Source organism: Berghia stephanieae, chromosome 10 (genome assembly GCF_034508935.2).
Source record: "Berghia stephanieae isolate SIO BIC M18660-M18661 chromosome 10, UCSD_Bste_1.3, whole genome shotgun sequence".
Classification (NCBI taxonomy): domain Eukaryota; kingdom Metazoa; phylum Mollusca; class Gastropoda; order Nudibranchia; family Aeolidiidae; genus Berghia; species Berghia stephanieae.
Window position 1 is genome coordinate 39,414,345 of NC_088369.1, and position 15,000 is coordinate 39,429,344.

At 38.1% G+C, this 15,000-nt stretch overlaps 1 protein-coding gene across 1 annotated transcript in view; it reads left to right on the forward strand.

Annotated features, from left to right (window-relative positions):
- LOC144980664 (uncharacterized) overlaps window positions 1-15,000 on the forward strand; it is a 74,396-nt gene that overhangs the window by 1,063 nt on the left and 58,333 nt on the right. Inside the window, exon 3 of the mRNA XM_078928343.1 lies at window positions 14,768-14,818. Coding sequence (XP_078784469.1) covers window positions 14,768-14,818 — 51 coding nt within the window. The remainder of the gene's footprint in view (window positions 1-14,767; window positions 14,819-15,000) is intronic.

Below are 15,000 nucleotides of genomic sequence, written 5' to 3' on the forward strand. Positions count from 1 at the left end.
TTTAATAGAAGCAAGCTTAGTGCGGCTTTGTTGTGTTGTGGTATGACACTTGCTTTCGGATCGGAAGGTCCTGGGTTCGAGCCTCGCGCTCGGCGCATAGTTGAGTCCTTGGAAAAGGCTCTTTACTCACATTCTCTCACTGTACTCAGGTATAAAATGATTATCTGGCCGTTAACAGCGTTGTCTTTGTGCGAAAAATTGTAATATCGCCTAACAGTCGGCATGTCCCGTCCTATATATTAAATGTTGCTGTTGAGCATGGACCCCTTGTAAAGCGCTTTGAGCACATTTAGTGGATATTGCGCTATATAAAGCTCAATTATTTTTTTTTCATTACAAAGACATATAGCGATTTCAAAATCTTGAAGACATCTTATGGGACTAATGGTTTTTCCATTCATCAGTTTCACTCAATTGTGAATTATCTAGTTTTTGTTAACAAGGACAAGAAGAAGAAGAATGAACGACTGACCTAGTTTATTGGAAATTGATTGTTCCAATTGACGGTTCCTCCGTGGCCTCTTGTTACTATGCCTTCCAAACTGTATGAAGATGGATGCCTTTTTAAACGTTTACCGTATAGTATGAGTCTCAGGTTTTTCAACCTACTTACAATTGATTGTTCCAATTAGATTCAATAGTCACGTCACCTAGCAACGGCGGCCATCGTGATTCTAAACAAAGAAAATCGGTACTTTTTATTCTTCATGCTGACTAGAACTTTTCATATGTCTTGTGATCAGAATGTGTAAACGTCAAAACATGCTCAGATTTATAATGTTTTTTTTTTCCCCTCTGTTTATGCTTTTATGCTCGTCGGAGAAATATTTCACAAGGGCGTCCGCCATTGTTCCGATAGTTTAGAGCCAGTTACTAAGTTACCATGCGCCATTACGAGGGAAGTGACGTTACGACTGTTGAAGCGTAATGATGATTTCTCTAAGAGATGAAGTGAATAGAAAAGTGCCAGAAGACAATAGAGAATTTAAAAAAAATTTTTTTTTGATGGGGTTTGAACCCTCGACCTTATTGGTACGACAACTCCGCCTGGCCGGTGAGAGCGTGACCCTACCGTATGAGCTATCCACGAACCCTCCGTGGCCTCTTGGCGCTGCGCTTGTCCATCTTTTAACATTAATTTATGCCTTTTATAAAAACTATAACCATGCAGTATGAGCGTCGCCATCGTTAACATACAGCCTGACACTATAATCCTATTAGCAGCTATGTGGTCTAGTGGTATGACACTCGCTTTCGGATGGGAAGGTCCTGGGTTCGAGCCTCGCGCTCGGCGCATAGTTGAGTCCTTGGAAAAGGCTCTTTACTCACATTCTCTCACTGTACTCAGGTATAAAATGATTATCTGGCCGTTAACAGCGTTGTCTTTGTGCGAAAAATTGTAATATCGCCTAACAGTCGGCATGTCCCGTCCTATATATTAAATGTTGCTGTTGAGCATGGACCCCTTGTAAAGCGCTTTGAGCACATTTAGTGGATATTGCGCTATATAAAGCTCAATTTTTTTTTTTTCATTACAAAGACATATAGCGATTTTAAAATCTTGAAGACATCTTATGGGACTAATGGTTTTTCCATTCATCAGTTTCACTCAATTGTGAATTATCTAGTTTTTGTTAACAAGGACAAGAAGAAGAAGAATGAACGACTGACCTAGTTTATTGGAAATTGATTGTTCCAATTGACGGTTCCTCCGTGGCCTCTTGTTACTATGCCTTCCAAACTGTATGAAGATGGATGCCTTTTTAAACGTTTACCGTATAGTATGAGTCTCAGGTTTTTCAACCTACTTACAATTGATTGTTCCAATTAGATTCAATAGTCACGTCACCTAGCAACGGCGGCCACCGTGGTTCTAAACAAAGAAAATCGGTACTTTTTATTCTTCATGCTGACTAGAACTTTTCATATGTCTTGTGATCAGAATGTGTAAACGTCAAAACATGCTCAGATTTATAATGTTTTTTTTTCCCCTCTGTTTATGCTTTTATGCTCGTCGGAGAAATATTTCACAAGGGCGTCCGCCATTGTTCCGATAGTTTAGAGCCAGTTACTAAGTTACCATGCGCCATTACGAGGGAAGTGACGTTACGACTGTTGAAGCGTAATGATGATTTCTCTAAGAGATGAAGTGAATAGAAAAGTGCCAGAAGACAATAGAGAATTTAAAAAAAAATTTTTTTTTGATGGGGTTTGAACCCTCGACCTTATTGGTACGACAACTCCGCCTGGCCGGTGAGAGCGTGACCCTACCGTATGAGCTATCCACGAACCCTCCGTGGCCTCTTGGCGCTGCGCTTGTCCATCTTTTAACATTAATTTATGCCTTTTATAAAAACTATAACCATGCAGTATGAGCGTCGCCATCGTTAACATACAGCCTGACACTATAATCCTATTAGCAGCTATGTGGTCTAGTGGTATGACACTCGCTTTCGGATGGGAAGGTCCTGGGTTCGAGCCTCGCGCTCGGCGCATAGTTGAGTCCTTGGAAAAGGCTCTTTACTCACATTCTCTCACCGTACTCAGGTGTAAAATGAGTACCTGGCCGTTAACAGCGTTGTCTTTGTCCGAAAAATTGTAATATCGCCTCACAGGCGTCATGTCCTGTTCTACATGTTAAATGTTGGTGTTGACCAGGGACCCCTTGTAAAGCGCTCTAGGCACATTTAGTGGATATTGCGCTATATAAAGCTCATTTTAAAAAATCCTCCAGGACTGGCAGTTTGACGTCATTTTCTAGGTTTTGTACAACGTCTAGTGAGTTGTCGTTAGTAGACCCAGAGATTTTTCATTAAAACAAGATGGACGACTGACTTCCGGTATGTGGCTCCAATAGAGCAACATGTGCTCGTCCGTCAAGAGGACACAAAGTGCACCTCCGTTCTCTACTGCCTATATAAAATACTTCGTTTTCTTTTGGTATTCAAATTATGTTAATTAATGGTATATAGCTAATATTAATCCTTTAAAAAATTACATCTAATATCAAAATTATTTTGAAAATATACAAAAAGGCTTACATCTGATATTTGAGAGGGGGAAAAATGCCAATAAGTTGTTTTAACGGTGTGTTTACGGTATGGGTTTTTTCATGCAATAACTAAGCATTTTTAATGAGATTACAAGTAGACAGAATGATTAGAAAATATCCATTTAACGGAGTAACTTAACACACACATACACACATTCACACAAACACACACACACACACACACACATATATATATATATATATATACACACACAAAAAATATAATATATCTCATCTCATGTAGTTCCATATCTGAAGCAGACGTCGGAGGTCATCTTCCGCCAAGCTGATCTATCTCTTGCCAATTCTATTAAAGCAGCGCCACCTTTCTCAGCTTCATCTGTCCAAGTTCTTATCCCTTTCAAATACGTTATTCTTTGTCTTCCTCTTATTCTTTTTCCATTCATCTTTCCAGTCAAGGCGAGTATTTCCAAACCAGGGTGGCGGATAATGTGTCCTAAAAATTCCATTTGGCGTTTGATGATTTTTGTTATCAGTGATCTTTTTCTGTTTGCCATTTCTAAAATTTCTTCATTTCTTTTCCTTTCCATCCATGACACCCTCATCATTCTTCTGTAAAACCACATTTCCACTGCCTCCAGTCTTTTAACCATGGTCTTGTTTATGGTCCAGCTCTCACAACCATATAGCAGCACAGACAGTACATAGCAATCCAGGACCTTGATTTTTGTTTTCATGCTAATATTCCTGTTTTTCATAATTGTATGCAGCTGGTTGAATGCATTCTTCGCCATACCTATTCTTTTCTTTATTTCACAATCTGATTTTCCATTGGATGTTACATTGAAGCCTAAATATTTGAAACATTCAACTTGTTGTATTGTTTGTCCTCTGCTTGTTATTACACAGGCTGGTGGGTTATTATTTTTAGATACCGTCATACATTCTGTTTTAGATATATTCAGTTCCAGTCCCATATTTTCACTACTCCTGACTACAACATCCAGTAATTCTTGTAGTTCATGTTCAGACTCTGCCAGTAGAACCGTATCATCTGCATACCTCAGATTTGTTACATTCTTTCCTCCAATACACACCCCATTCTTATGTTCGATATCTCTTAATATCATTTCACTATAGAGGTTGAATAAATCTGGAGACAAAACACACCCCTGCCTAACTCCTCTTCTAATAATATATATGTATATTATATACATATATATATATATATATATATATATATATATATTATATATATGTGTGTGTGTGTGTGTGTGTGTGTGTGTGTGTGTGTGAAATGGATGGATGGATTGATTTATTTTTTGATAGATGATAAATATAGATATAGATAGATAGATAGATATAAAGATAGATATATAGATAGATAGATAGATAGAGAGAGAGAGAGAGAGAGAGAGAGAGAGAGAGAGATAGAGAGAGAGGATAGATAGATGGATTAGATAGATTAAATAGATAGATATAGATATAAATAGATAGATAGATAGATAGATAGACTAGACAGATAGATACATAGATATATACAGAGATAGATAGATAAGATAGATAAGATAGATAGATAGATAGATAGATAGATAGACAGACAAACAAACGGACAGATAGATAGATAGATATATAGATAGATAGATAGGTTACACACAGTTTTGTGTGTTGATCCGTTATACTTCCGGATGCACTGTTGTGAGCTTCTTAGCCAAGCACATACTTTCTAAACTAACTAGCTATGAAATTACGAATTGTTTGCCTGTCTTGTCGTTGATTAGAAATGGATAGTCAATTGGACGGAACGGACGAAATGGCAGGAAATATTCTGATAATAAATATAGATATAGATAGAAAGATAGATAGATATAAAGATAGATAGATAGATAGATAGATAGATAGATAGATAGATAGATAGAAAGATAGATAGATAGATAGAGAGATAGATAGAAACAGAGAGAGATGAGAGAGATAGATAAGATAGTTATAGATAGATAGATATATATATATATATATAGATAGATAGATAGACAGATAGAGAGAGAGAGAGAGAGAGAGAGAGAGAGAGAGAGAGAGAGAGAGAGAGAGAGAGGATAGATAGATAGATTAGATAGATTAAATAGATAGATATAGATATAAATAGATAGATAGATAGATAGATAGATAGATAGATAGATAGATAGATAGATAGACCAGACAGATAGATATATAGATAGATACAGAGAGAAAGATAGATAAGATAGATAGATAGATAGATAGATAGATAGATAGATAGATAGATAGACAGACAAACAAACAGATAGATAGATAGATAGATAGATAGATAGAGATAAATAGGTTACACACAGTTTTGTGTGTTGGTCCGTTATACTTCCGGATGCACAGTTGTGAGCTTCTTAGCCAAGCGCATACTATCTAAACTAACTAGCTATGAAATAGGATTCAATAGCCGAGCGTCACTTCCTCCTTAATGACGCATGGTAACTTAGTAACATTGGCTCTAAACTATCGGAACAATGGGGACGCCCGTATGAAATAGTTCTCCGGCGAGCATAAAACCGTATCCAGAGGAGAAAAACCCCATACATTTGATCAAGTTTTGACTTTTACACATTCTGATCACAAGGCATATGAAAAGTTCTAGCCAGCATGAAGAATAAAAAGTAATGATTTTCTTTGTTTAGAACCAAGATGGCGGCCGTTGCCGGGCGGTGTGACATTAATCCGATAGTTTAAGAGCCAGCGTTACTAAGTTACCATGCGTCATAAGGAAGGAAGTGACTACGACTATTGAATCCTATTGACTGTGTTTTTTTTTAATGTAGTCTCCGATGTTTATAAAAGCTTCAGGTTTGTGAGAAGACTGTGATTGTTTTCTTTTGTGGCAAAAGACTGGCCTTTTGACGTCATTTTTTGGTCAGTGTCAGGCTATAACTTTACGATGGCTATGGTTCTAGTGTCAGGCTATAGATAGTATGCACTTGGCTAAGACGTTCGCAACATTGCCATCCGGAAGTATAACTGGCAAACACACAAAACTGTGTGTTATCCTGATCGTTTATAGTCTGGTTAATAGATAGAACGGAGATGACGTCACTCTGGTCTTTATTATTGTTTTTTGCCATCCATCTTTATGAGTAATTCTCACTAAACTGTAAGAACCAGACTATAAAAGTCCATGGTTACACATAGTTTTGTGTGTGTTGGTCCGTTATACTTCCGGATGGCAATATTATCTATATGTTAAAGATGGCTACGGTCTGACACTGGCCAAAGCATGTTGTCAAAAGACAAGTCTTTGGCCACAAAAGAAAACAAATCGTGAACTGGATTCAGTAGTTCAACCAATGAAATCACCTGTTTCCTTGAGCACTACTAACGACAACTTACTTGGCGCTGCACAAACCTTAAAAATGATGTCAAAATATGGGTCTTAGTGGGTTCTAGCGTAGCCATCGTTAACTTATAGCCTGACACTGACAAAAAAATGACGTCAAAATGCCGGTCTTTGGCCACAAAAGAAAACAAAATAACTTGTTTCCATGAGCACTACTAACGACAACTCACCAGGCGGCGGTGCAATAAAAAGAAAACAACAAACAAAACAACAAATAATGACGTAAAAATGTCTTTTTGGGTTTCAGTGTCATTTTTTGGTCAGTGTCAGCGTAGCCATCGTTATGTTATAGCCTGACACTGAAACCCAAAAAGACTGGCATTTTGACGTCATTATTTGGTTTTTGCACCGCCTAAGTGAGTTGTCGTGAGGAGAGCTCATGGAAGTTATTTCATTGGTTGAACTATTGAATACAACTCACGATTTGTTTTCTTTTGTGGCCAAAGACTGGCATTTTGAAGTCATTTTTTGGTCAGTGTCAGGCTATAAGTTAACGATGGCTACGGTGTCAGGCTATAAGTTACCGATGGCTACGGTCTAATACTGGAATAACCAACGTCACTTTTCCCTTTTCTTTATACATGTAATACTATTGGAAACCTTATAATAATATAGCTTCATTTCCCCCCCCATCGCTTCAACACCAGATCTCGTTTTATTGTTTTAGTAACACTAGGTATTAAGAAAATACAAGACTACTTTGTCCTATTTTCTATAGAAGGCATTCAGGTTTATACACACACGCATACAAACACACAAACACACACACACAAACACACACACACACACACATACAGACACACACACCATTCTCGGTTTTTATCTCATTTACAAGAAGATAAGATGTCTTGAGGCATTCTTTCTCTCTCTCTCTCTCTCTCTCTCTCTCTCTCTCTCTCTCTCTCTTATCTCCTTTCTTAATCTTCCCATCTCTTTCTCTCTTTCCGCCCCCTCCCCACCCATCTTTTTCCAAACACACATGCATACACATACACACACATACAAACGTACACACACACACACACACACACACACACACACACACTCGCGCTAGCACTTACTGAGCACAGGTACCTCTCCCTGAACACACACTTATTCACTCACTCACTCACTCACTCGCTCTCTCTCACACACACAGACACACACACACACACACACACACACATATATATATATATATATATATATATATATATATATATATATATATATCAAAACAATTCGAGTACAGACATAAACATACGCTCAGCACTTCACATTAAATCAAGTCTGAAAAACACACATATACACACACGTGCACCGTGCTACTATCAAACCACACACACAAGCACACAAACATACACAAACATTTAACCCCTCCTCAATTCACGATTTCTCTACTTTACTCACTCTCACACCTTCATTCATACACACACGCACACACACACACACACAACACACACATACACAGACAAATCGACCCATTTGCTCATCCTCAATTCACAATTTCTTTATTTTACTCACCCTCATCCTCACTCTTTCACACACACACACACACACATTAAGTTCACACACACAAATACACACACACACACAAACAAATCGACACATTTGCTCCTCAATTCACAATTTCTTTATTTTACTCACCCCCATCCTCACACTTTCACACACACACACATTAAGTTCACACACACACACACACACACACACACACAGACACACAAACATTTGACCTTCCTCCATTCTCAGCGTTCTCTACTTTCCTCACTCTCATTTCTAAACCTTCACACATATTTAACACACACGCACTCATACACATACATGCATACATACATACACACATGCAGACACAAACACGCAAACATATCCCTTCCTCAATGGGAGCGATCTATATCCATGTTTTCGTCCAACAAAGTCATCAATCACATGATTTGTTGCTGTACAACGATTGGATATTTCTTCATAAATGTAAACACGCTGCTTTGTTTATGAAAGTTGTAAGCATACCCATGTGTCAAGCTGAACAAAATGACCAATTGTAATGTTAGATATTTCAAAAACTGTGAACACTTTTCACTATGAGGGTCACTTTGAGCACATATTCCAATGTGACCAATGACCTCGAGCACATGGAAAGGTAATATAGATCGTGCCCATTCACGCTTTCTCTACTTTACTCACTCTCATTTCAGACCTTCACATACACATACACACACACATTAAACACACAGACACACACACACACACAGGTACACATACATACATACATACATACATACATACACACATACATACAAACATTTATTCCCTCTTCAATTCAGACTTTCTCTACTGTACCACATTCATTCCCACGCTTAATTCTAGACGACCTGGGTGTGAGAATAGACACATAGATAACCACGCCTCTCGGACAGCCGTCATAATGTAAACAATAATAGTGATTGGTTAACATAGCAAACTACACAGGTTTTACTATCGATGGTATGTATCTACATAAGATACACACTGTTCTACCGCTTGATCAATGATCAATAGAACCAACACATAAAACTATATTGTATACTTAAACGTTATAGTTTGATCAAGAAAGTCGTGTGATAACTAGTCACCCATTTGGCGGTATAAAAACAACAACAATGATCAGCAAGAGGTCGATATCATTTACGTTATTGTTTATAAACAACCAAGTATGTTTGTCCGAGCACGTGTGAAGGAGGGAAGTGACGTCACGACTGTTGAAGCCTAATGAAAATACTGTGTTCTCTCTGTAAGAAATTCGAGTACCCAAGCAGTAATATACTTGTTTAAATTTAAATCTAAATTCTAAGTTGAGTTTTAATATAGAACAATATCCACTGTGTTATCTATGGTCAGTCTCCGGTGTGGGTTAGCCCTTATTCTCTGTAAACAATAATAAAGATAAAAGGAACTTTTATCTGAAAACAAATAAAATCAGCTTAGCCGGAAAGGGGTTATATAGATAGAATGAAGATGACGTCACTCAAGCCTTTGTTATTGTATTTTGCCATCCGCGTTTGTGAGCGATTCTCACTAAACTGTATCAACCACACTATAAAAGTTCATGGTTACACACAGTTTTGTGTGTTGGTTCGTTATACTTCCGGATGGCAATGTTATGAGCTTATTAGCCAAGCGCATACTATCTATAGATAGTATGCGCTTGGCTAAGAAGCTCATAACATTGCCATCCGGAAGTATAACGGACTAACACACAAAACTGTGTGTATCCATGAACGTTTATAGCCAGGTTAATACAGTTCAGTGAGTATTACTCATAAACGCGGATGGCAAAAAGCAACAACAAAGACCTGAGTGACGTCATCTTCGAACTATCTTTATACATCTGCACGACAAGCATCCGTGACACTCCCATGTACTGCATCATCTCTCTTCCATTACCCTCCATGCCCTTCTCCCTTCACTCCCCTATCTCTCGAATCTCACGATAAAGCTGAATTTCCTGCTCGGATTGTAGATAAGTTGTTTTCTCTCTCGTTCAACTGAAACCAAAACATTGGGTAGCTTGTTGATTTCTCGCTGTTGTTTATTTCTTCATAAAATCGGAGCACTTAGTTATACTGCTGGAACCCAGCAAGTGACTGACAACCAGAGTATATATATATATATATATATATATATATATATATATATATATATATATATGTATATATATATAATATATATATATATATATATATATTATATATATATATATATATAGTATGCGCTTGGCTAAGAAGCTGATAACATTGCCATCCGGAAGTATAACGGACCAACACACAAAACTGTGTGTATCCATGAACGTTTATGGTCTGGTTAATACAGTTCAGTGAGCATTGCTCATAAACGCGGATGGCAAAAAAAATAACATAGACCTGAGTGACGTCATCTGCATACTATATATATATATATATATATATATATATATATATATATATATATATATATGCGTGTTGGTGGTTACACGTAGGTACGAAAGTGCTCGATAATGATGGTTAGCGCAGAGCTAATATGAAAATATAAATGGGATCACTGACTTATATGTGGCCAAAACATAAACATGTTTCTGTGGCTTCCATCCACGTCGTCAGTTGTCATATTGATCAACATCGATCTCAAAGGGAATAAAATTATTCTGCGGACAATATGACAACTGACGACGTGGATGAAAGAGTGACCTTCGTAAAGTTATGGCCTGATACTGACCAAAAAAAAACTTATAGCCTGACACCGTAGCCATCGTTAACTTATAGATAGAATGCGCTTGGCCAAGGAGTTCACAACATTGCCACCCGGAAGTATAACGGACCAACACACAAACTCTGTGTAACCATGAACTTTTATAGTTTGGTTAATACAGTTTAGTGAGAACAACTCACAAACGCGCATGGCAAAAACAATAACAAAGGCCTGAGTGACGTCATCTGCATACTATCTATAGCCTGACACTGACCAAAAAAATGACGTCAAAATGCCAGTCTTTTGCCACAAAAGAAAACAAATCGTGAGTTGTATTCAATAGTTCAACAAATGAAATAACTTGTTTCCATGAGCTCTACTAACGACAACTCACTAGACGGTGCAAAAACCAATTAATGGCGTCAAGCTGCCAGTCCTTTTGGATTTCAGTGTCAGGCTACAATACAATATAACGATGGCGACGATGAAAGCCACAGAAACATATGTTTTGGCCACATATAAGTGAGTAATCCAATATATATATATATATATATATATATATATATATATATATATATATATATATATATAGTGTTACGGTAGACTTCTATACTAACAGCAGAGCTGCATGCCGTAATCGTGGCTACCTGGATGGGGATTCCCATTTTAGATAGGGGATTCTCCTTTTTTAAGGATTGCATTTTCATGACGTTATCTTACAACATAACTAGATAACCACAGACATTACAATAATATTAACTAATGGAACAGACAGAACTATTTTCATTTGTTATGTTGGTTCTCTTTGTTTCGCTTTATTATGATTATTCTGAAACTAGACGGCAGAAAGGATTTTTCGGTGTCTCTCTGTATTAGTTGAGATAGAGAAGGGTGCGACCACTTTTTCCTGATATAATAACAGATGGTCCTAGTGGATGATGCTGGTCGTTTAATATTTTATGTATTTTACTCACACATTTCTCATGTAAAAGATCTAAATTGTCAACATCAGTATAATATAGTACTTAACAGATTGTTTAATAATGGAATTTATATTGTTCTTTTCCACTGCTAAGCAATTGCCTCCCCAAGCTGTTATACAAAACGACAAGACACTTTCAATTACTTCTTTATAAAATAATGTGCAGAGGGTTTGATCAATTCTAAACTGAGAAAGTTTTCATAAAAATAAGTACCTCTGCAAATCTTATATTTACTTTTTTTTCATGTGTTCATCCCACTTGAGCCTGTCATCACTCGATAATCCTAAGTATTTGTAGTGAGGAACTTGCTGGACTAATTGATCCTTTAATTTTAATGGTTCTGTTGGTTCCTTTACTTTCCTAAAGTCAATTATCTGCTCCTTTGTCTTGCTTATGTTAGCTCTAAATTTTAAAGCATTGAGCTTTTTATATAGCGCAATATCCACTAAACGTGCTCAAAGAGCTTTACAAAGGGTCCCTGACCAACAGCAACACAAAACATGTAGAACGAAACATGACGCCTTTTAGACGATATTACATTTTCCCCGACAAAGACAACGTTTTCAACGGCCAGGTATTCATTTTACACCTAGGTACGGTGTGAGAATGTGAGTAAAGAGCATTCTCCAATGACTCAACTATGCGCCGAGCGAGGCTCGCACTCAGGACCTTCCAATCCGAAAGCAAGTGTCATACCACAAGACCACATAGCCACATCACACCAAGACACAAATCTATCGATTTCCTGCCTATAAACTACTTCGTTGCCCTTTGTTATAAGGCCACGAAGAGCGGGGTCATCTGCATACTTTATTAAAGGCACACTCGGGTCTAGACTTCTACAGTCATTCCTGTATATCGTGAAAAATACAGGCGACAATACACAACCCTGAGGAGCTCTAATATTTGTAGTTGTGCAGGAAGACACGTCTTGTCATAATAGGATTCAATAGTCGGATGTCACGTCCGCCTAGCAACGCGCAGCTTGGTTCTAAACAAAGACAATCTGTATTTTTAATTCTTCGTGCTGGCTAGAACTTTTTCACATGTCATGTGATTCAGAATGTATAAAAGTCAAAACATGATCAGATTTAGAATGTTTTTCTCCTCCTGGATACACTTTTATGCTCGTCGGAGAAATATTTCATCAGTGCGTCCGCCATTGTTCCGATAGTTTAGAACCAGTTACTAATTTACTCTGCGTCATTACGAGGGAAGTGACGTCACGACTGTTGAAGCCTATTGAAAATACTGTGTTCTCTCAGTAGGAATTTCGAGTACCCAAGCAGTGATATACTTGTTTAAATTTAAATCTAAATTCTAAGTTGAGTTTTAATATAGCACAATATTCACTTAACGTGCTCAAAGCGCTTTACAAGGGGTCCCTGGCCAACAGCAACATTTATCATTTAGGATAGGCCATGACTCGCTTCTATTCTATTTTGACTTTAAACGTGAACGCAAAACCTGGCTCTTTGAACAATACATTGTAACATGGTGGGATTACTCTAACTATTCGAGACTATGCTTGTTTGTTCCTTACCATTAAAACCACAAAACAATTTCGAAATATAGATAACTGTATGCTTTGTGCTTTGTGATGCAATGTACAATCGTAAAAAAAATCACCTAGTAGCCTACAATCTGACTGGAAATTCATCAACAACTTTGACCAAGATTTTGTAACGATATTCACAAGATTATTACTTGATTTGACAACTTTTACCGATGAGTTCCAAAAGTCTATTTTTCAAAGTTCGTCTCCTTCTTTAAGGGGCGGGGGGGGGGATATTGTTGGACTTGGCCTCCCAAAGAGCCCAACTGAACTTCTTTTTGGCAATTTTATACAAAGCAAGTCTTAGACAATAGAGAATTAACATTTCTCGGCTGCGATGGGGGTTGACTAGGGTTAGAAGCCATCTTTTTTGGGGGGATCTTAGATAGCTCATAGCTCATACGGTAAAGAGTCACACTCTCCAGGCGGAGTTGTCATACCAGCAAGGTCGCGGGTTCGAGCCCCCACGCCGCCGCGAAATTTATATTCTCTTTATTCTTAATTGTCTTCTGGCACTTTCCTACTCACTTCATTTCTTGTTTTTTTTTACAAAGCAATGGTAACATCAACCCGTTAACTGCCCTACTCTGGAAAAACTCCTATCTAAAACTTTGGTCAGAAAAGTTTGTACTTCAAATATCAATCGACTTAAATGACCCTTATCTTCATAAAAAACCCTATTTTTGCCAAGATGGGGGTCTTCTCCACAGATTTGAGAGTTTTTGCCGAGGTGATGGTCTTCTCCACAGATTTGAGAGTTTTTGCCGAGGTGATGGTCTTCTCCATAGATTTGAGGGTTTTTGCCGAGGTGATGGTCTTCTCCACAGATTTGAGAGTTTTTGCCGAGGTGATGGTCTTCTCCACAGATTTTAGAGTTTTTGCCGAGGTGATGGTCTTCTCCACAGATTTGAGAGTTTTTGCCGAGGTGATGGTCTTCTCCACAGATTTGAGGGTTTTTGCCGAGGTGATGGTCTTCTCCCCAGGTTTGAGAGTTTTTGCCGAGGTGATGGTCTTCTCAGATTTGAAAGTTTTTGCCGAGGTGATGGTCTTCTCCTCAGATTTGAGAGTTTTTGCCGAGGTGATGGTCTTCTCCTCAGATTTGAAAGTTTTTGCCGAGGTGATGGTCTTCTCCCCAGGTTTGAAAGATTTTACCCAGATGAGGGTAATTTAAATCGATCGATATTTGAAGGAAAAGTTATTTGGACACATTTTTCAATAGGGAATGAGATTAGCGGAAGAGTAGCGTCCCTTGATTGGACGTCACCGTCGGAAAAGTTATTAGAGAGAGAACGTCATGTTGGTTGTGCGCATGCGTCTCTAGTCCTCGCTTCCGGAGAAACTTCACCGAAAGCGAGGACGAGAGAGACGCATGCGCACAATCATGTTGACGTTCTCTCTGTAAGGTGATGTCCAATCAAGGGACGCTACTCTTCCGCTAATCTCATTCCCTATAGGAGTCTCCCCAGAGTAAGTACAACAGTTAACTGGTAAATCCAAAGCAGACGTAAGCTTCGGAAACATGGCGGCCAGACATGAATACCCAACTGTCACGGGTTGTATTGCACACGTTCTTTCTCTAGTTGATGTATTGATTGTTTTATGCCAGATTACGATTTCAATGTCATTCATGTCTTCTCCAGGGATGCGACGACTGCAAGCGATGTATTTGTAAAGGACAGAAGGGATTGGCCGTGAGTATCATCATCACCAATCTTGTTATTTCTCATCATCATCATAATCATCATCATCATCATCATCATCATCATCATCATCATCATCATCATCATCATCATCATCATCATCATCATCATCATCATTATCAATAACACTGACCACAAAACTCTTTAGCTTCGGCATTATATCCTCCGCCGGA